The 23,266-nt window shown below is 41.0% G+C and overlaps 1 protein-coding gene across 8 annotated transcripts in view; it reads right to left on the minus strand.

Moving 5' to 3' along the window:
* Window positions 1-23,266, minus strand: part of PDE4D (phosphodiesterase 4D) — a 1,072,650-nt gene that overhangs the window by 5,162 nt on the left and 1,044,222 nt on the right. For 7 of the 8 annotated variants that reach the window (XM_077285781.1, XM_077285789.1, XM_077285817.1 and 4 more), the window contains exons 7-12: window positions 11,976-12,069; window positions 7,915-8,087; window positions 6,541-6,639; window positions 6,131-6,295; window positions 4,852-4,951; window positions 1,435-1,589 (exon numbers count right to left, since the gene is read on the minus strand). In XM_077285781.1, the coding sequence (XP_077141896.1) occupies window positions 1,435-1,589; window positions 4,852-4,951; window positions 6,131-6,295; window positions 6,541-6,639; window positions 7,915-8,087; window positions 11,976-12,069 (786 nt within the window). Of the gene's footprint in view, window positions 1-1,434; window positions 1,590-4,851; window positions 4,952-6,130; window positions 6,296-6,540; window positions 6,640-7,914; window positions 8,088-11,975; window positions 12,070-17,958; window positions 18,638-23,266 lie in introns of those variants that run through there. The other variant, XM_077285850.1, reaches the window with a different exon arrangement.

The raw sequence follows: 23,266 nt of genomic DNA on the forward strand, positions 1-23,266 counted from the left end.
CTTATCTATCCCCGTTGATGTTCATGGGAGTAGCACAAATGAGAAAATGAAACTTTATTCTGCCATGGTAAGTGGCCTGTGGTGTGGCCTATAAACTCCCCCAATCTCCTTCTTTCTGGATTTGATTGACAGTTTTGCTTAGACTGAAGCTGACACGCGCACAGCGTCTCTCTTCTATCGGCTTTAGGCCGGGGTCACACTGCTGTCGATTTTCTTATGTGAGAGAATCGGGACAGTATCGGATTAGAGTGCGGAGAAGACGGAGAACCTAATTTCTTCGTTGTCTCTGTCCGTGGATGATACCCGCGTACAGTCCGATGTTTCACACGCTCCCATAGACTTGTATGGGTGTGCATACTCCAATTTGCGGAGCCACTTGCAGCATGCTGCGACTTTTTTCTCATGCTGAATTGGCAGGAGAAAAAAATGGCAGACCTGAACTGCCCCACAGTATAACATTGGGCCGAGGGGTAGCCGATAAATCATCGGCCATGTTATACACTTCTGTAATCGAGCCCTTAGAGAGGTATTGCTCACTCGCTGATCAAATGCAGAGAACCACTAAAGTTCTCAATGAACACAAAACGGGAGAGGTTGGGGAACGTCTACTGGCCAAGCTTGAGCACACAATGTACACTTGCAGAGATGGATTTAAATGTCACTTTGTCTAATATTCCGTAGCTATAAAAGGCAACATGGACTCCCTTTAAGCTATAGGCCTAAGGTACTGTACCGAATGTAGGTGCCCAGTATCTACTGGAACTCAGGTAACAGGGATCGCGCACAAAGAGCACATGGACCCATTATAGCTACTGTGCCAGTGTACATGGCCCATATCCCATGCAGTCCGCATGGAAATTATCATGAATAATAATAATAATCTTTATTTTTATATAGCGCTAACATATTCCGCAGCGCTTTACAGTTTGCACACATTATCATCTCTGTCCCCGATGAGGCTCACAATCTAAATTCCCTTTCAGTATGTCTTTGGAATGTGGGAAGAAACCGGAGAACCCGGAGGAAACCCACGCAAACTCCTTGCAGATGTTGTCCTTGGTGGGATTTGAACCCAGGACTCCAGCGCTGCAAGGCTGCAGTGCTAACCACTGAGCAACCGTGCCGCCACTACTTTGGTCCATTTTATGGACCGGAATAAAACATGCAATGAAAGGGTCGGCTTTGGGGCCAGTCCACAATGTGGGCAAGCAATCATTTCCAACATTTGTGGTCAGAACTGGCCGGATTTTCAAAACACCCATCTGAACCCAACCTTACTCTCTTTTTATTCATAGCCTGTTATACTTTATCTGGCTTGTTCCAAATTTACTAAAATAAATCAAAGTCTTCTACACAAAGACGTTATATTCATATCTTCAATAATCATTTTCACGAACAGATATGGGAACGTGTTATTTCATGATCTGTACTCACTATGTCAATGACCATTTTCCGTAATGATTGTCTCTGCTTTTTGGTCAAGTTCTGGAAAATGTCACAGTTCTCTTCTTGTAGCAGCTTGAATCCCACAGCTAGATGGTGGTTCTCCAGAACCGATGAGTCATTGTACATCAAGGCTAATTCTGAGTCTGGAAGAAAATCAAAGATCGTCGTTAACAGACTCATCGGAGGAGACTTGAGAAGAAAATGCTACGAACTTGTCTATGATAATTATAGGATATGATTGCCTGATTGCTTCAATTGCAACGAAGCAGCGTGAATCCTTATAAATAAGAGCAGGTCTGACGTGATAAATGATAGCTGCGGTGTCATGTGTTTATTACGCTAAGTGAATCAAGGAACAGAAGCTTTAATCACGCAGGTCCAGAAATAATGACCCCTGCCAGTGTCTGACCTCTATGGGCTAAATGATTGACAGGAGTGCGTCTGGATGGGAAATGAAGCAGCGTCACTCTCCACATCAATATGGTTTCTGCAATGAGTCTGTCATAGCACAAGGCTAATTCTAACACGTTAGCAAAGCAGTGAACAGATTGTTCCCTTGGAAAACAATACAATCTTCTTGGTGGCCCTAATTATCCCCAAAAAGCACTACTGCTGATTCCATCACAAAGCTGTGCAAACATTATGCAACTTTTGCCATTTTTACACCAACTTTTTCAAAAAGTGGATGGAAGCGGGAGCACCCTGGCTCAGAAGGGCTTGACTAATTCACAATTATTACATTTAATTAAGGCGATCAATGGATTCTGGATCTAGACTGGTGAAGACAACAAAAGTCATATTTGGCCAATACCAGTTGGTTGAACTCTCCTTGGGCAGTTGCGAAATTGGGAATGTAGAGGGAGATACCATAATCAGTCTGCTCTCCTTTATTGTCTGACCATGAATTATAGGGGTTATCCAGGACTTTCTTTTTTCACTATGGGGCTTAACGCTAATCTGCCTGTTCTGCCCTGCAATGATCTCTCCTGGCTCAGAGCTGTCATGGACGGCAATTCTCCTACTTCCAGTGACATCACATCGACTGAGCAGTTCCTTCCCTTTCGGAAGGCTCCGTCGACAGAGCATCAACGATGATGTGATGTTGATTGACAGTCGGCTCCGCAGAAGCGGTCCGTGAAACCCCTGGCTCGTGGGGGAGATCATTGCAGGGCAGACCAGGTCAAGCAGTCAGCAACTATGTGCTAAAAGTGCTTAACTACAAAAAGGGGAAAAAAGCCCCGAATAACCCCTTCAAGGTGTATTTGTTAAGAGGGTTGTCCTATACAAAATATTTTTTTCAGAAGAATATTAGTCATTTATAGCATATCCACATGATATCCAATAAATGTGAATCCTCGACTCTCATAGAAGACAATGGCACCTCTCTGCTGAAAGGACAGGGGGTCAAGAGGCCCACATCTATCGAGCACTAAAGGCAGAAATGTCCAAGATGGAAAAATAAAGGAAAATGTATATAACAACAGATAAAAAACAATCATCATTTAACATATGTTAGTTGTATTCATTGAAAACGCTCTCATATATAAATGAATATAATATCAAATAATAGAATTAAAAGTACACTAATAGTATAAAAGTATAGTCATTAGCAATGAGCGAGTTGATCCTTTCTGAATCGAATTGTGCAGAATTTTAAGGATTTTGCTGAACAAGGACTAACAATTTGCAATTTGATTTGCACAAATTATTAAAAATTGCAGCCACTATGCTACACACTGAAAAAGATTCCATCAACCATATAAGGCTCACATAACCTTGGGTGTGGCACGGCGGGCTTCCCCATAATGCCTTGCAACTATCACATCACATGGTATAGAACAGCCAATTAGGAGGGACTAATCATAACCCGTATAAAAGCAGAGGCAGGGAATGCAGCAGCCATTTTGGGGTAATTCTAGTTAGTGTGAGGAGGCACAGCTAGGGAAAGAAAGGATTTTAAATAATTTTAATACAACTACAAATAAAGTAAATGAACAGTAAAACATTTAGGAAATTCATTTTGATTTGTGCTGTGAAGAATTTTAGGTTGCTGTGTTTTGGCCATTTTTAGCCCAACGTGATGGCTAGCCTGCGTTTACTGAATCCTATAAACATCCCCGTACCTTGTGTATTAGGCACAGAAAGTACACAACAAACAACATCAAGACGTTAAGTATCTGAACATGGTAAGCCTGATATGCTGGACTGCCAGCACTCCTGTCTGACATTTTCTCCCCTCATTTACAAGATGACTCATCATATTGATCTGTGCACTCTAGGGTATCCCTCCGGTTACCAGGCACACAGCCGAAATCCAAGAATTATATTTAGATACCCGCAATACAAAATGCCACAAATATTCACTTCCAGCCAATCTTAAGCCCCAGGAACACAACATCTTAGCCCAGAAGTCAGCAGGTTGTTATGAAATAAAGCCCAAGTGTTAAAGGGAATTAATTGATTGAAATTATCCAATCAAGTTTTCATATTAAATATATGGTCAAATAAAAAAGGTGTTTATTTTTGTCATTACTGGTGCCATTAATTGTCAAAACCCTTTAACAATGTGTAAAAAGACAAAAAAAAATTAAGTTTTTACATTGCACATTCACAAGTAGATAATATTTTATGCTAAAAAAAAAAAAAAAGAGATCATTTTTCAGCTAGTGTTGCGTACAATACAGGCAGGGTCAGCCATCAACTTATGTCATCAGAGGATCACAAAGAAAGGTAACTCCTGTATTAAATGGAATTTGTCAGCAGATTTTGCCATGCAATTTGAGAGCACTATGAGGTAGGGGCTGAGACGCTGATTTCAGCAATGTGTCACTTATTGGGCTGTGCATTGTTGTTTCAATAAAATCAGCATTTTATCACCAGAAGATTATCATCACAGGACTAGGTGTCTGGTGCCTCCTAGTCAACTGCTCTTTGTAACCCCACCTCCACCACTGATTAGAAGCTTTCTGTCAATGTACTGTGTACAATAAAGAAGCTGCAAATCTGTGATGTGTGGCGGGATTTACACAGCTCAGCATTCTGAGCTCTGCTAGATATGCAGCAAAGAAAACAGTGATTGTATAAAAGTGACAGCATGCAGACCAGTAAGTGACACATCACTGGATTCAGGGTCTCAACCCTATATTATGCTGCTCTCAGATTATATAGCAAAAGCCTGATGACAAATTCCCTTTAAACAGATAAACAGGATCCACCACTGATGACAGATGAGGAGCTTCTTCACTACCCACCATGTATGGACATGACACAATCATCCCCATGGGATAGGAGTGGTAATTTTTGTATTATTTTTTTTGACCTTCGACTATATAGAATATAAATATTTGACTATACAGTTTGTTTTCTGTTTAGTTTTTTTAATTATATAAAAACACATTTACTTACTTGTGTTGATTAGAAACTGGTTGGAGACACCAGGGTGATCAACATCATGTATTGCACTTGCAAAGATTGCAGCAAGAATTTCCAGATCTGTGAAAACAGCCTGAAATAAAAACAACATACAAGTCAATACATCAATGTTCTCAATAGATGAATAAACCAGGGATATAATAACAGCAAAAGAAGGAGTTGGTGGGAAAAATCAATAAAACACACACTTCAAAACACTTTTCAATTATAGTCTCCTTTTTTTTTCTGGGGGGTTTGTGGGGGAGGTGGGAGGAAGGAGGACAAAATGGACTCTGAGGTCAGGATCAAAGGGCCTTATTGAAACACAGGCCAGCCGCAAATTGCAGATGTGAATGCCATAGTATACAGCTGTGTGCTCTCGTCCGTAGCTGCCTTAAAGGGGTTTTCTGACAAATAAAGTATATTTTAATTAATGGATCTCGGAGTACAAATACCTTCCACAATTGGATGTGTTAAGAAAAAAAAATGTTCCTGTGCTGAGGTAATCTTATAAATGTGCCCCTGCTGAGTACTGTGTAATGGCTGTGTCTGACCGTACAGGAACATGGTCTGATCATACCACAGCTCCTGGGCAGGAAGGAAGCTAAAGAAAGGATACAGCCAGGACAGCATGGGATCACAAATAATTATTTTTGTGAGGTAAAAAATTTCACTGCCTGTTTTTAAGAAATATTTTACCTCACAGAAAGAATCAGCTGTGATCCCATGTTATAATATCTGTATATTCTTTTGCTTCCTCCTTCCCAGGAGCTGTGGTATGATCAGACCATGTTCCTGCACGGTCAGACACGGCCATTACACAGTACACAGCAGGGGCACATTTATAAGATTATCTCAGCACAGGAACATTTTTGCAACACATCCAATTGTGGAAATTATTATTATTCCAAGATCTGTTGATTAAAATGTTGATTAAAATTAACTTTGTTTGTGGGAAAACCCTTTACACACCAGAAGAGTGTATGCAGCGATTTATCCCGTGCAGTCCATCAATGTACACTGGCTATAGGGGGTCCGTGTGCGGTTCGTGGCGCGCACAGACAGAACATGGGCCTTTACACGCTTGTCTGAACGAGCCCTAACAAGAAGTCTAATAATGCACTTTCCTTATATTACTCTATGGCAACTCTTTCCTTTTTCCCTGAAAAATAGATGTGTAAACCATGATGCATCACAATTGGCAAAAATATTTAGACCAAAAAATGACAATGATGCTAAAAAGTGGACTTTGTTTCTCCCCCGAAGTAGTTACCTCCAAAGCAGGGGTCGATAGCAGCACATGAGTAGACTGAGCAACATCCGCTGCATGTATATTATTATGGTAAGCCACGTCAGCGTGATAGTGATCTTCTAGAGTCATCAAGTACGTAACTAAAGTGTCTACTGGTATTTTAAAGGTCTTCAACAGATCTCGTTCCTGCCGGAAAATCCAGAAGAAATATTTTATTAAAACAAGTGAAGAAAAGAAGAAAAAGTTGGGAATGGTGGCTCATCCTACGCACTTACACAATTTTTAAGTATATTGTATTTAGTAATTATGTTTTCTAAAATTCACTATACATTTTTTTTTAAATGTATAAAAATCTATAAAACACAATACAAATGCATATACATAAAAACAGCACAAATGCTAAAACAAAAACATGCAATAGGGCTCCGTACCTGAAATATTGTGTGTATGACGACTGTGAGAGGTCGGTTTCCAGAATACTCAGCTACTTTAAAAATGTTAAGGCCCCATTTGTTCACATCTTCAAGTTCCTGACAGAATTGAGAATAGGCAGAGAGTGATTATCATTTTTGGATTGGCCACAAGATTTAATTCTCAAGTTCCTTTCAGCTAGAGATTTGGTACACGCAGCCTGGAACATTCTGTGAGTGCCATCATTGCTGAGAGTTCAGAGAACACATGGTGAGTAGGAGGATGTCATGAATTAATTACCACCCTGCATTTAAAGGATGTTGTACTGCCAAAAATATTAAAAATGGATAAAAATAGCCATCAAGACGCACATTAAAAAAAAACGTAAGAAGTCCTCAATCAAAAGAAGTGGTAAGGGTCTGGTTCTTTCTCTGACACGGAATAGATATGGAGAATTTTCCTGGTTACTGCGCTTACAGGGTAAAATAAATCACTGACCTGGTGCTATATACTATTTAGGGTTACCTAGATATATGCTGTTTGTTTTTAGCAAGGGGATTAACCAATTTAAAGATTTTTGGTACTCCTACCCTTCATTGGAGGACACAGGAACTATGAATTAATATGCTTTGGACACTGATAAAAATGACCATCGGCCCTAGAGCACTGTTCTCTGGATCCACCAGAAGACCTAATGGTGGTCCAGCCTCGGTCTACAAAAACACGTTCACTTTTAATTGTACTGCAATCTGTATAGCTATAATTGTACATACCATGTACAATTCATAACATTTCATATGTCACTTTTGAATCAACCTAAAAAAGTAGACCCACATGGCAAGCTCTTTTCTCCAAAGTACTCTCGATAAATGGTGTGACTATTATTGTATCAGGGCTAGAAATGAGAAAAAGGTTTGTGCTACCCAGTTCCAACATCTAGTCTTATGTATACTACAACTTCAATTTTAGGTCCGGCATCCTTAGCGCTTCTGTTGCTTCCTTAGGCCAGTGACGTCATGATGATTAGCGGCTTGGCCAAGATTAGAGACTAGGCTTCATTTGGTATCATGACATCGCAGGGTCAAAGACGCGACAGAGGTGCCCAGGAGATGCTGGGTGATGGATGTGACTGTAGCATAGGACCAAAGCAGGAGTCGGAACGGGGTACAACAAATCTATTTGTTCACAGTCTGACCCAATAAGGGTCCACTGATACTCTGGTATGCTGACAACCTTGGAAACTGTGATGGAAGTTATTTCTTGTTGTCAGGAAAGGAACATAATTAATTAAGAAGGCTGCTTCAAGGCTAGTATATACGGAGAAAATTAATAATAAAAAAGAGGAGATTGCATTAAAGTGCACAAAAAATGGAGAAGTTAATATGGTATCTCACCTTGGCTAGAGATTCTTCGTTTTCACTTTTTACTCCAAACCTTGGAATACTTGAATTAGTCAGACTAGAGCTGTGCATTAGTTTTTTCACCCCGCTAATCTGTGACATGGGCCTCTTCTTCTTTTCCTTTTCTTTCTGGGCCGGTGTTGGCATCTCCACTTCATGTTGTTTATCTACATAAAAACACATACAATTAATATTCCTCTGCTACATCATAAATTAAGTATGCTAGAAAGATGTGACAACAATCCGGCTTCAATATCTTGTACTCTTACGCCTTAATCTTGAAGATTGGGTGGTTCTATAGTAAAGTACAAAGGATGGATAAGAAGAACTGCTGTAGTTAGTTTCACATTTTTGGTTGACCAGACAGGATAGCGGCTATGTGGGAATTACTTGGAACAGTTCACTGATCTCAGCAGAAACTGTGTAATACTTCATTTTCCCTGTGGTGGCGCTGCAGGGAACTAAGCATTTTGTTTTGTGTTCCATTTTGATGTTGGGAATTCCAGATCCAAGATCACATATTCTTATCTTATTATTGGGGACCCTTCTAACAAAAAATGCTTGTCCAAGACTCTACAAACCCGTTGCAGACCAGTTCAAATTCCATCCTGAAACACTTTTCTATCGGTCTTGATAGGCATCACTGTGCAATTTATCTAAATTTTCCTAACTTGATGAGCGAATGGATTCATTGATTCTGAATGACCATTTTGAGAAGACCAAGCCGCATGAATATTGTAAAAGGTGGAATTACTTTTTTAGAAGATGAACCATGTTGACTGGCTTGCCAAGCTTGACTGCCCCTTATATCGCAGTCTTATGGATTCTCTTTTGTTCCTGCTTCTATTTAGATATGAAGTCATATTTTTAGACAACATATTACAATATAGGTCATCCAGACGATTGTCACGGAAATCTCCAATTTATGGATGTTATGTATAACAGTAATGAACCAACTGCAGGCAGAATAGTGTATGGAAATATTCATGTGAAACGTAATATTAGGAAAGCCCATACACCCTACAGAAATAATTGGGATATAATTCAACATGGAGAAAAGCTTTGATATTTAGTATTTTAGGCAGATGCACACAATTCAGACAGATCAAAAGGGAAAGTCCTAAATACAAGTGTCAGGTCAAGTCATGCAGATGCACAAACATGTCTGAAAGAGCTCACATCTGCTGTTACACTCCATGGGATTCCCTAGTGCACCTCCAACAAAAATGATTCAGCCAGGCAGAAGGAGCCCATTAGTTATGCATTCTGCATGGGCAAGATGAAAGACCAGCTTGAATCAAACAAAGCAGTACCAGATCCATTCATACAAACACAATGCTTCTCAATCACAATGTTCCCTCATTGACAAAACCGCTGTGTTGTGAAATCACCTGTGTATGTGGTGGAACATGTCATTCTGTAGTGTTATGTTCTTAATTAATAAAAAGAGAAAATCATATACAGGAGGCAGCAATTATGTAAACTGAACCTCAAATACTTAGATCATAGGCCAGAAATTCAATTTTAACCTAGAGTGGATGAGTCTTTTATCTTGGCTAGGAAAACTCGATCCTCCTTCACAGTGGTCTGAACAAACATTTCCTTGAATTATAGGTAATGGGAAGTGTGGTGTAGACAAACATACTTAATATGCCCTATAAGGTTATTTGATCTGTCAGTAGAGCCCCTGTTTATCAAGTCAAGTACTGCAATTGACTCTTAAGGACTACTGAACTCTTTAATTAATGCAATAGATAGAGGCTTGTATTTCTGTCCAGCTGCTACACTGATGCCTCCACCCTGTCCCAGTCACTACACTGGTTGGCCATCCACTTTAGAATACCATAGAAAACTCATCATTTTCACCAACAAAACTCTCCACAGTGCTTCACTACCTTACAACGTCCCCCTCATCTCTACTATTCTCTACATTTCAATGAGCTAGAACTAACATCCTCCTTTATCCAAACCACTTACTCCCATATTGCAGACTTCTTTCATGCTGCATCAGTACTATCCAGTAAGCTACCGTAGGCAGAATAATTCCTAACATAAATCAACAGTACACTAAAAGGCATTTTCTTTTCAGGCAGGCTTGTCACAATCCATATTCTGTTTTTTTTTTCACCTGTCCCTATATATTATTCTTCAGAACCTAATCCGTTCTTCTAACTCTTTGAACTGTAATGCCCTTCATTCTTGAGCATATGAAGACACTAACTGGTGATTGGGTCTTTTAGCGTTATGTATATTGCCCTATTTTTTTTATTGTATTTTTTTTTTTTTTTTTTTTAAAGATGACACTACCATTGTACCATGCAAGTACCTTTTACCTTCTAGGTAATATTTATTTTCCCAAAGTTTGTAAACTCTTTAAAACTCTGTATTGTTTGCACAGGTACCCTCACAATTGTGAAGCACTGTTGACACTATAGAAAAATAGATTTTATTTATTATTCTTATTATTATAATAATTGAAGATTAGCTGCAGTTTTGTATTATTACGTATAAACTACACTGAAGGGGAGATTCCTACTTTAATTGAAAGACGTATAGATTGAAACTGAGACATCTGTTGGAGGGCCATGGAAAAAGAAAATCACATTGAATTCTCCTTGAAGGTTTCTGTCTCGTCCCGAGGGATTTCCGAGCTGATGTTATCCATTGCTGGGGATTCCGCGGCTCCCCCACCTCCTATGTGGTTGTTTGGATGCAGAGCATTTTCGCTATTCTGATGTTGACAGTGTCATATTTATCAAACTCCCTCTTACGGGCAGAGAATGCTAATGCTTCATTGCACCATTACATGTCTAAAACATAAGCCAGCATGCCATGCAAGAGTGAAAAAAATTGTATACTCTCAAAAATGAACAGTATTAAAAAAAAATCAGATAGTTTTCACCAGCAGATATGATTACGATTACTTTTTTACACATTTTTGCAATGCATGTACAGAAGCCTTTTCTGCTTCACGGCTGCCTCATTCATGTTACGTACGAGCAACAAAATATGAGAACCATTCCAGAGGTGAAGAGGTTAATTTGTAATGCTGATGAATGGTGTCCTGGAGATACTGCTCTGCATAGCACATCAATAAGCAGGAAAATACAAAAAACACAGGAGCACTGAAGTCAAATCCACACTGTATATCACATAAGTCACCTTCACGTAACAGGCTGATACTCTACTTTTTATTATAGAAGTATCAGCTGACCACCGCGCAGAGGAATGCAAGATATCCTCCGTTTCAGTATACCTGTGTAATCGTATGAGTAGAAAAGAATGTTTAAACCGGGGAAAGGTTTTGTGGATATCCTCTGCGCTACTGTGCAATCAAACATCCAAGCAGGTAAAAGATAAAACTTGATGATTTATTCAGATTCTCAACGCGTTTCGAAGTCGTAACGTGCCCTTTAAATAGATCCACATTTGAGACTGGCGCCAAGTAAAAAATCACATGTCAAACGACTTCAAAACGCGTTGAGAATCTGAATAAATCATCAAGTTTCATCTTTGACCTGCCTGGATTTTTAATTGCACAGTAGTGCGGAGGATATCCACAAAAATCTTCCCCGGTTTATACGTGATCGGTCACTAGTCTGACCCGTGGACCTGCTGACCTACATGCCCTTTGACTAGATACATCAGATGAGTGCAAACTGATCGTGTGTCTTGATATCTTTATTTTCTCCTACAGTATTGGTACTAGAAAGCAATGTTGCAATAGGTAATAGAATTCATAAAAAGGGGAAAAACAAAACAAAATGACAGTCTAACGCGTTTTGAACTCCAAGTCATTTCCAATCAGTAAGAACTACTAGGTGTGCAAAACGCATAAGGAAGTCATGTGTGGTTTTTTAATTAATTTTATTGAGATACTTATTCAATCAAAATGACAATTTTTACCTTTTTCTATGGTGGCGTAATTGCAACATTTTTTTCCACTGATATTTTTATACCAGGTGAAGGCTTCATGTCACCCTTTCAGGACTATAATGGTATTGGTAAATTAAAAAGGAAGTAGGGAGGGGATATTAAAACTCTGCTTCTCTTACCTAAAAAGGTGTTTGAAATATATTCTGAAACCTGGTTGCCCGACCGGCTCATCTCTGATAGATGGGTGAGCTCTCGATTGAGCATTCTCTTGAACTGTAAAAAAACAGTATAAGGATAGCAGTGAGTACACACATAGCAATATTTATAATAACATATATAGAAATATTAATGTATACATATATAGCAATATGTTGCATCATTTTAAGAGAGGGCAAATTGTGCCAACCTTTTAAGAATTGGCTTATGCAATATTATAGATTTGCTGGAACTTCCTCAACATTTTCAACTCTTCTTTCTTCATTATCCCAACTCATGTCTGGAGTTCTTTACACCAATACCTATCACTAAAGACTTCAGCCATCGATTAGAAATTTTGAACTTTACAATCTCAACCATGGCCAACTTTGCCTAGTTTATCATTTTCCGATATTTATCACACACATTGACGATCAAGCATCTTACATACCAGCGCTGAGTGTGCCATAATCACAATATGAAGTTCTCTGTGATTTTCTATACAGTGGGATCACACATGGTGACCTTGTTCTATATACTAGAGAACCAGTTGACCAATGTGCTGTGAAGTTTCTAACCAGTTTCTTCATTCTCGGTTTGTTTTCTCTTAGCCTCTATGAAAGTATTTGTTGTCAGGTGACCAGCAGTGTCAGATCGGTTTCTGTAAAGGCCTATTAGGTCCCTCAAGTCTATATAAGATGTGATATACACCAACTTAATGGCCTCTGTTTAGTATATGCACTTGCAAAAGCTCTATCCGTTGGGGACCTAAGCCTGAAGAAGGCTAAAAGTTGCAGTTTATTCCTTTTGAGTCAGTATAAGTTAGTATACAAAACATAGAAAAATGCAACAGCATTGTAGACAACAATCCATGCAAAAGTATTCCATAAAAAATGTATAACACATGGTCTAAAAGTGAAGTGAAGGATACCACAGTATGGCCTCCATCAAAACCCTCCACCAATAACTTAATACACACAACAAAGCATAAGACTAACTTGAGAGTTTATGACAATTGTAACATCTGAGCCAGGAATATGGAGTCTGAAGGAGTGATTAGTTCTGCCTCTTCACTTAGTGATAAGTGACAGGATAGATAAAACAACATGATCCATGATCTTCAGTCTTTAAGACACCCGGTTTCTGCTCCACTACGGTCCTACACCTTCTCTGACAACACAGGTTTGAATCTTCTAAATATCTATCAGACCAACACCAAAGAAGCACCGATGGGCAATACATAAAAAATAATCTTATAAAAATGTAATAAAAACATACTCATTGCAAAAATGTTGATTCAATAGATTTTTGAGTAAGGATTACTGTATATGTTAAAGGCTTTCACTTTAGGTCCCTTAAGAACAAGGTTCTGCCAATTAATATTCAACATTCACCTCCCTAGCTGGCTAATCCCCACATTACGTCGCCAAAATCCCTAACGCACCACGCACTAGGTGGGAAAGGAGAGGAAGTAATTAGCCTGCGAGCTGAGATATTGATTATTTCCATTGTACCTTCTGCTTCACTAAATAAGGACTGTAGGTTTTACATTGGGGATTGTCAAGTTAACGGTAATTATGTCAACTGCTCCACTGCTAATAGATTGCTCCATTTGCGTATATATTAGACGATATTCACCAATCCATGAGAACGACCCAACATAGCTGACTGGTGGATCATCGTGTAATTAGACGCAGTCATCTTCAAAATTAATAACAAATGCAATGATGGATATTCCCCAACTTTAAGGCCAGACGCGGAGATGTAAAAGGGAACCCTGTGGAGAAGCTTCTGTCTCTAATGATCAATTCCCACAATGGCGGGTAATTTACTTACACTTTGTTAGTTGTGTTTTAGTCCTAAATTGCAGTGCGCTGGACTAAGGCCCTGTTCACATTGTGTTTCTGCAGTGCGTGTTCAGGGGTTTCATCAGAATCTTTCTAAAATTGGGATTCAGATGAACTGCTGACGAGGTCATAAAACACAATAATGTGAACGTAGTAAAAATGAACTCTGTGTGATTTCTCTGGACGTGTCTGTTTGTTCATCCGGGCACAGAAATGTAGCAGTCAGACCAAGAACGGGATTCATACAGAATCCCCGGACATACTGAAGAAATGCAGTGTGAACAGGACTTAAAGTGCACCAAATCTATTTGATGCTGCATGCCTCTTAAAAATATTGGAAATATTTAGAATTGAGAGTCCTCAGTGGTTGATACCTTTCAATGGCTAACTGAAAAGATGGTAACAAAATATTGGTGCATTTTTGGTCTGTCTGGGCTTCACAAACTGACACCTACCTCTGCTATTCCCAGGCTTAGATTTTGGCCATCATTTCCACCAAATTTTGTCATAAAGATTATTAAAAATAAGCTCTGCCCAATTTGTAGAAAAGTGGTAAGAGAGGCATAAAATATATATATTAAAAAAGTCCAACATTTTTGTATACTACAGTGTGCCAAAATTTTGCGTTCTTTTCCCTGCAATTAATGGTCTAAAGTCCTCAATAAGTTTAAACTAATTAATGTCTATCCCCCTCTGGCAACAGATAATATTCTCCCTTCTCACTTCCCCTGCAGAGCAGTATGGGTTTCCTCAGTTAATTCTGCCATGTTAAAGCCTCAAATGTCTGCGCTCTCGAGAGGATTGGGTAACATGGCTGGGGTCACACTATGCTCAGAATAGTGGTGCTGATAAGTAGAGTTCAGCGAATTTTGCAAAATTTGGTTCGAATTATGATCGCCAGCGAATATTGCAAATACAAGCCGAACATCATTGGAATCAATGTAGTAGAGTTGAGCGAATATGTTCGGAACCGATCGTCAAACATAAATTCGCCACGAATAGGCTACAAAAATAGTACGAATATGGCAAATTCGGATTTGGCGATCATTTCTGAATGTATTCGCTCAACTTTAGTGGTAAGTACCATTTAGCTGCCTTTCCAGAGGCGGAGAGAACTTTTTAAATGGGTTCCCGTGTGTAATGGTTACGTTTAGTGGGATGATCGTTAATATCGGTTTTGTAAATCATTTGCATGCTGGACAGAAAGCTGTATCTATTGGCAGCTCTACGGTGAAAAAAGGGTTCATTATGCAGAGAGCAGGTTGTGGGTAGAATAATTGAGCATTAGTGATGAGCGCGGGTGCTCGTTACTCGAGTTTGCCGAGGGTGCTTGGGTATGCACAGAGTATCGCGGGTGCTTGAGTGACATGTTCGAGTCCGCATGTTTCGCAGCTGTGGGGATTGCCTGACAAACACGGGCACTTGGCAAACTTGAATAATGAGGACTTGCGCTCATCACTACTGAGCATGTGTGACCACCTTCACGTAGCTCAGAGGTGGATGTGCATTTTGAACACTAGGTGGCGCCTTGCTTTGTTGGTAAATGTCACAACATGGCCTTGTGAAATAGAATAGCAATGGAGTATGATGGTATGTTCCCACGGTCAGTAACCGGCAGCGCTTTGGACGCAGCACATGTCCGCTGCGGCCAAAATGCTGACGGCTTTTGAACAGAGGTGATTCTGCATGTATTCATTGAACCGTGCAGAATCACTGCATCCCAATAGATTGTACAGGGACATTTATGTTGCGGAGACCAAGCGTCTCTGCAAGATAAACAGACATGCTGCAGTCTGGAAAGATGCGCCGCATGTCCGTCTCCACAGGGAAGGCGGAGGCTTCTGTGCACGCATAGTGGAGATGGGATTTCTTGAAATCCCATTCACTATGCTGTATTATCTGGACGATGCGGGTTGGATGCTGCGGATGTATGCAGCGTATAACCCGCAGCGCTTACTGACCATAAATATGTGCGTGAGAGACGCAGATATAAAACTTTAGCCACCCAAGGTCATGACTCCATACCATGTACGTATGTTTCTACCTATAGCCACAGTGCCAATGATTATACTGTTCATTCTGTATACTGGGTTGCAGATTATATGATGGTGCTCTTATATAAGGGGCTGCAGATTAGAAGCTATAATATGCTATGACATAAGGCTCAGCATTACGCAACTAAACATCTACCTGAACCAAACCAAATCCCCTGTTAACACACATGTAGCAGAGGTGAATGTGTAATTTTCCGTTTGTGTATCGGAATTACAGTATGTGAACTGGAGAACATGAACAGTGCTACATGGCTGTGCTCCATCCAGCAAATGGCAACCAACACCTAATAATCACATCCAGTGATGGTCCAGGGCTTGACTGCATGCTAGGGATATATTATTTGCTGCAAGAGGGGGAAGGAGACTGATATTTTTTAAATTACTGTTAATATAGAGTACTAGTGTGGACTGAGTTACCAACTTCATATATAGGGCGTGTATAGTGCAGGGCACTGCATGCACCAATACCGACATCTAGTACAAGGTGCTGTGGGTACACACAGCGTAGGTCGGTGCTGTGTTCTGTAGATACAATGGGTATATGGCTCTTCTTCCTCTGTCAGTATGTGCGGTGCATTGAATTCTGTGGGCACATATTGTACACTTGCAGGGTACTTCTGTCTGCCCGTACAGATACATGCATACTTCATGCCTACATTACACCGCCCTGCAGCCAGTGATGGCACACTATGGTGGCACTGTTTCCAGATGATGTAATGAGCACTGCTGAGTAATTATCCGTTAAACCTCTACATACAGATGCACACTTCTGGTCACCTCGTGTAGGAGGCATAATGCGCTGCATATATATGGCATCATATAGCTTTTTGGCAGATTCTGAATGTTCAGATCGATACAGCAGTTGCAATGCTGCAGGGTACAATGGGTTAACGCCAAGTACATCCACTACATACCGTAATATGCCAAATGCACAGGAGAACTAAAGCCTGCGCCCAGCATGAGTCCTTGCTATGGCTGCCCTCGCACAAAGAGGATGCCTTTCAGTCATCATCACGGCTCATTAGTCACAATGGCACAGTGATTCCCTGCGCACCGTACATTATAGCGGAATCCAACCAAACAATGGCCCTGGCGTTAATATACAATCACGTCAAGTGTGACAAGAAGTGGATATAGAGTAATGAGCGGCGTATCCGTCTCCTGATATATGTAATTGCAGCTCTCATCCACTGAACCTGGGCTGAATGGGTATAATAAGGTGAGTGCGGGGTAGTGAATACGGCGAGGAGGTGAATCTCACACCCTGGCTTTATGGTAAAAATGCTGACATGGTCTTGTGGCGTGAGCACGGTGCAGATAACGAGCCTAAACGAACCACCGTGATGAGGCTCCGATGACACCTATATACAATGGCCGCACACCTCTCACTGTATACACGGATCCATAAGGGATCGCTTCTTTTTACACATCTTTTAAAATAGCCGTGCACTGGCAACCATTTTGCATCACGAGACAAGCCAGGCAAATGATGGCATTTGCAACCTGACCGATGGCTAATGAGCCCTAAGGGGCTTTGTACAGATACAATAGCGGAGCCCTGATTAGTATGCACCCGTCACATCCCAGCAAACAAGCAGGTATAATGCACTTCATTAGCCAGCTGATAACCCGGCCGGTCATGGCACCTATACACTACGTACAACCACATAGATCACAGGTGCTAATTATAACCAGGATTAGTCCCCCATCCGTCACAGAAGGTTTCTAAGAATAGGTCCAATCAATATGTGATAATTGCATCCAAAATAATTGGTTTAGATTGGAGGGGGGCCGTGGGGTCATATTACTTCTCCAGTCCTTGGTCAATAATCTTAGGAGGGCTGGAGAGCGGCCAGGGCTACCTTAGAGGAGGCAGCGCACATCCTATGTATGTAAACAATCCATGGCCACCACCGTGGAGGAGTAGTAGTCACGCTAAGGTCATACATTACAGAGAGGGGTAGAGTGGGCTATAGAAACGCAGCGCCGGGGCTGCATCCAACTTCGGTGCGCAGCCATTTTTTAATACATAGAAGTCATCAGAAATGGTCAATCAGATCATTTACCTTGATGTAGCCCCAGGATACAGACAGCAAATAATTGGCTTCAGGCATTTTGAATGAGATTTTGCCGTATACCAGCAGAAGCCAAAAAGAGAGACCTAAATAGAAAATGTTAGGTTCAGACTTCCGCCTGGTCACTCGGATTTAGGTGCACCGGCTGCATTGTGACATGAACTTCCATTGAGCAGCGTTCAGGTTGGAGGGACACCATTTGTAGAAATCCAGGGGGCTGTGATAGTCCAGGACCAGCAAGAATACAGCTACAGAGCAGGAAAAATCCAGGGAGCTGGGAATCCGCATGTTTCCTAATGAATAATAGATGCCAGGATGCTCGGCGACTGAGGAGGGTCTCTGTGCCCACAGCACAAAACAGGGACCTTCAAGGAAAGCCATAAACAGTTCCTGAATGAGCCGCCCAGAAATCTCCTACAAAGCCAATGGAGCTCCTTCTAATTCCGAGCAGACGGCATTATGGATGGCGTTATCCGATTGGCCACGGAGGCTAAATCTCCTTGGAGCAGCAGTTCTCTCTCCCCATGTCTTGTAAATGACATTTAGTAATGGAGTCCCTGTAGCACCAGCTATCCAGACAAGATTAATTAGTGCACTTTTTCCCCTTCTCCTTTTGTGCTTTCTAAATTGGCTGCCGTTGAAGGGGACATGACACACTCAGATTCACAGCGACTTAGCACAGGTTTTACATAGAATATGTCGAGAGGAAGGACAAGGGGGGGACTCTCCTGAGCTCATGTCATCAGGAAACTGCGGAGCTGAATAAAAATACACAGGAGTTTGTTAATGGAGGAAAAAATAAGGTTCAGATCATATCTGATGTTTTTCCCAAATACTGAAAGTGACAATGCTACTGCCAGGCTGGAGCCATAGGTGAAGTTTCTGAGCCCAGGAGCGAAACCAAAAAGAAGGAAAAATAGAAGCCAAAGACTGGTTGTCTGTTCTGATCGACTCCGCAAAATAGTCATCTGTGATTTCAGCCAACCAAAGTCATCAATGGTGAAAATGACAAAGTCGGCTCTGCTACATACGCAGCGTAATACTTCATGGACACAATATTCTGCAGGCACGTTCACACTTAGATTTATGATTGACTGGTCTAGACAGAAAAAGTAGATTTTATTAAAAAAAACAGGTTAACAGAGAATTTCAATTTTTCAACTTTGATCAGCATCATAAATGACCAAAATATAAAGCCGTGTTATCACATAGCATTTTAATGCCCCTTTTTTCTGCATGAAAAAGTCAAGAAAAACAGAACACAGCAGTAAAAGTTTTTTTTCTGCTGATAAACTTCTGATTTCAATGAAGGAAAATTTCAGCAAGAACACTGAAAAAGTATGTGCACATGGCGTCTGTTTCAGGTGGATTCTGCCTATGTACCCATGATGGTCTACGGGACTATTCACATATCTGCGTTTTTTTTTGTGGCATGGAAAGAAAGGAGATATATATGTATTTTATTTGAGTCATGGATCAAAGTCCCCCATTCAAGTCTGTGGGTCCGTAGAAAACTTGGATGTATAATACACTGATGGCGACCTAACTGAACACTAAACGCTATGGAAAATTTAAAACACTAATGGAAATCATTCCTTTTTTTTTTGCATACGAGAAAGATCACCGTCTGAATGAGGCCTAACAAATATAAAACACAGCGTTATAACGATACATATTTCCAAGATATCTTAGGCAAAAAAAATAAAATAAAATTATAAAATTGCAGTCTTTTGATTGGACAGTGCCTGTTTTTTAGCATTTTCAGTCATGTACAACTCTAATTTAAAAAAAATAGGGATGCTGTGCAAAGCGTAAGGAATACAAGAATGCAATGATATGGAAATCTTGTTGAAACTTAGAAATGTTTTCCATTTCATTTGAAAAAAAATAATAACTCACTTTAGAAATTCATGGCAACAACACATCTCAAAACAGTTGGGACAGGGTTAATAAAAGGCTGGAATAGGATACACTAATATAAAACAGCCAGAGGGTCAGTGTTCATCAAAGTCACATGACTGTATAGAAAAAGAGTATGTTAGATAGGCAGAGTCTCTTCGAAGCAAAGATGGTCAGAGATTCACCAAACTGTGAACAATTGCATCTAAAAATTATGGAACAACTTCAGAAACATGTTCCTCAATGTGAAATTGCAAAGACTTGAATATCCCACCTACAGTACATAATGTCATCAAAATACTCAAGAGGTTCAGGAGAAATCCACGTGCATAAGGGACAAGGCTGACTGTCATTACTAGAGACTCGTGAACTACGGACACTCAGGAGTCACCACATTAAAAACAGGTATGAGTCAGTCACTGCATGGCCTCAGGAAAACTTCCCAAAATCATTCACCGTGCAATCCAAAAATACAAGGTAAAGCTCTTTCATTCACAATCCAGACATGTGTTGTCTTCTCTGGTACAAAGCTAATTTAAGATGGACTGATGCAAAATGGAAAACTGCCCTGTGATCACATGAACCAATATTTGAAATTCTTTTGACACCGTGTTCTACGGACTGAAGAGGAAAGGGACCATCCAGCTTGTGACCAGCGCACACTTCCTGCATCTCTGATGGCATGGAGCTGCATTAATGCCTAGGGCAGTGTTCCTCAACACCCACCAACAGGTCATGTTTTCAGGATTTTATTAGCATAGCACAGGTGATGTAATTATTGCCAGTACAAGTACTGCAATATTCACCTGTGCAATACTAACATAATCCTGAAAACATGACGTACTGGTGGCTCTTGAGGGCTGGAGTTGGGAAACATTGACCAAAGGCACGGGCAGCTTATAAGTCTGACAAGAGGTCTGAGAACAACATAAACTACCATCAAGACAATGTCTATTTCAGGAAAGGCCTCACAATTTCAGGAGCCAATGCTAAACCACATACTGTATCCATCACAACAGCACGGAAGAAGAGTTCTGGTGATGAACGGGCCACCGGTAGATCAGACTTTTCACCAATAGAAAACAACACATTCTAAAATGAAAAATCCAGCAAAGAAAACCCTGGACTCTTCAGCAGCTAGATTATAAAAGTAAAGGACAACATTCCTCTCCCCAAACTCCAGCAATTGGTCTCCTTATTTCCCAAATGTTTATAGACTACTATTTAAAAAAAAAAAAAAGAAGCAGGTGAAGCAAAATGGTAGACACGGCCCAGGTGTAATTACATGAGGTGTCAGCCTAATTCAACAATCCTGTAGAAGAACATCTTGACAACAGTCCAACATGGTGTTACATGGGAAAAAGATGCTTTTCTACTTTGGGGTCTGGGTGGCCTGCCATAATGGAAAGAAAAGTGAAGGGTGTTGCCTCTGGAACACAACACCGGTCCTTATGCCCGCTATGGACCTACCCCTTTAGAAGCCAGAGAGAGTCTTGCATACTCATCGGAATCACCGCTATGTCATTCTACTTTTTCCTTGAAACGCCTGAGTGGCAATGCTTTACCCTGGCAATTGCTGAAGTTGTATTCGAGAAGGGGTTGTCCTTGATGAAAATAAACCTAGATAAACAAGTTTTTCCCTCTTTGGGTATGTACAAGGAAAGAGTCCAGGGGAGCAGCTGCCACTCTTTCAAGGTATATTCTCTCTAAAAAGCTGCAGCAACTCAAAGAGAAACACATGGCTGCAATACGGATGTGTGGTTCGGCAAGCATGAATCAGCTGACATGTCCGATTTTAGCCTCGGGGCCCAAATCTATTTCCCTTCATATTCATGTCCATGCACCCTATCAGGAGGTGTGCCGCTCATAGCGACCTTGTACTTGGCAGGACAGGGATCTGTTCGAATCCCGTAACACAACTATTGACTCTATAATGGATTGTGTCTTTGTTGTAAAAAGTTACAACAAACTTTTTGGAAGTGCATCTGAACAGCAAGGTGGATTGCTGTTGAGGGGAGATAGAGAAAAAAAAAAAAAAATCTATAAATCTTCAGCACAGCGAGTGTGAGCGAGCTGAGTGTGACCTGAGCGTAAGTGTGAACGGCGGTAAGTGTGTGACTTGTGATTCAGTGAAGAGGTATTTGGAAGGCCTTTAACAAATACCTGTGTGAATTTGTGTGAATTGCTGAATTGGGAGTAGCTATATTCACAAGGTGTTAACTTAGGGTGGGTGGTCATAATTAAGGGTTTATAAGGGGCAGCTGTTTGGGGCTCAAGTCCTTTTTGGAAGTGCATCTGAACAGCAAGGTGGATTGCTGTTGAGGGGAGATAGAGAGAAAAAAAAAAAAATCTATAAATCTTCAGCACAGCGAGTGTGAGCGAGCTGAGTGTGACCTGAGTGTAAGTGTGAACGGCGGTAAGTGTGTGACTTGTGATTCAGTGACTTTGGAATCAGGGAGTTTCCAAGGGAGGAATTGCTTCTGTTTTTTTTTTTTTTTTTTTTTTTGTTTGGTTTAATTAATACTTTGTATTTATTTTTAATTAACGTTTCTGTGTGGTGCAATCCCCATTAGGAAATGTGCTCCACAATTGTTAATGCCATCCAGTGTACATCTTGCCACATGTATGCAGTCCTTGACCAGCCGGTCGAGGGTGCATACTGCTGTGCGAGATGTGAGCACATTGTGCATTTGGAAACCCAGATACTGGATCTAAATGTGCAGCTGGCAACACTGAGATCCATAGACAACATGGAGAGGAGTCTTCTGCTCACAGAGCAGACGCTCAATGGGATAGATGAGGAGGGGGATGGTAGGATGGAGCTGCAGGACAGTGTGGCAGTTAGCTGGGTGACAGATAGAAGGCGGGGTAGAGGGAAGAGTGCCAGGGAGGCTAGTCCTGATCTGGCACACCCCAATAAGTTTGCTAAGTTGGCAGATGAGGGGGGTGCCACTACAGGGGTAGCACTGCTGCAGCCAGGCATGTCCTCTGAAAGCCGGAGGAGTGACTGCTCCAGTAAGGAGGGAAAAAGGAGAGCAGGGCAGGCCAGACAGGTGCTGGTAGTGGGGGACTCAATTATTAGGGGAACAGATAGGGCAATCTGTCACAAAGACAGGGATCGTCGGACGGTGTGCTGCCTACCTGGCGCTCGAGTCCGACACATCGCTGATCGGGTGGACAGATTACTGGGAGGGGCTGGCGAGGACCCAGCGGTCATGGTGCACATTGGCACAAATGACAAAGTTAGAGGTAGGTGGAAGGTCCTTAAAGATGATTTCAGGGAATTAGGCTGCAAGCTGAAAGCAAGGACCTCCAACGTGGTATTTTCCGAAATACTGCCTGTACCACGTGCCACGCCAGAGAGGCAACGGGAGATTAGGGAGGTTAATAAGTGGCTCAA

Source organism: Ranitomeya variabilis, chromosome 1 (genome assembly GCF_051348905.1).
Source record: "Ranitomeya variabilis isolate aRanVar5 chromosome 1, aRanVar5.hap1, whole genome shotgun sequence".
NCBI lineage: Eukaryota > Metazoa > Chordata > Amphibia > Anura > Dendrobatidae > Ranitomeya > Ranitomeya variabilis.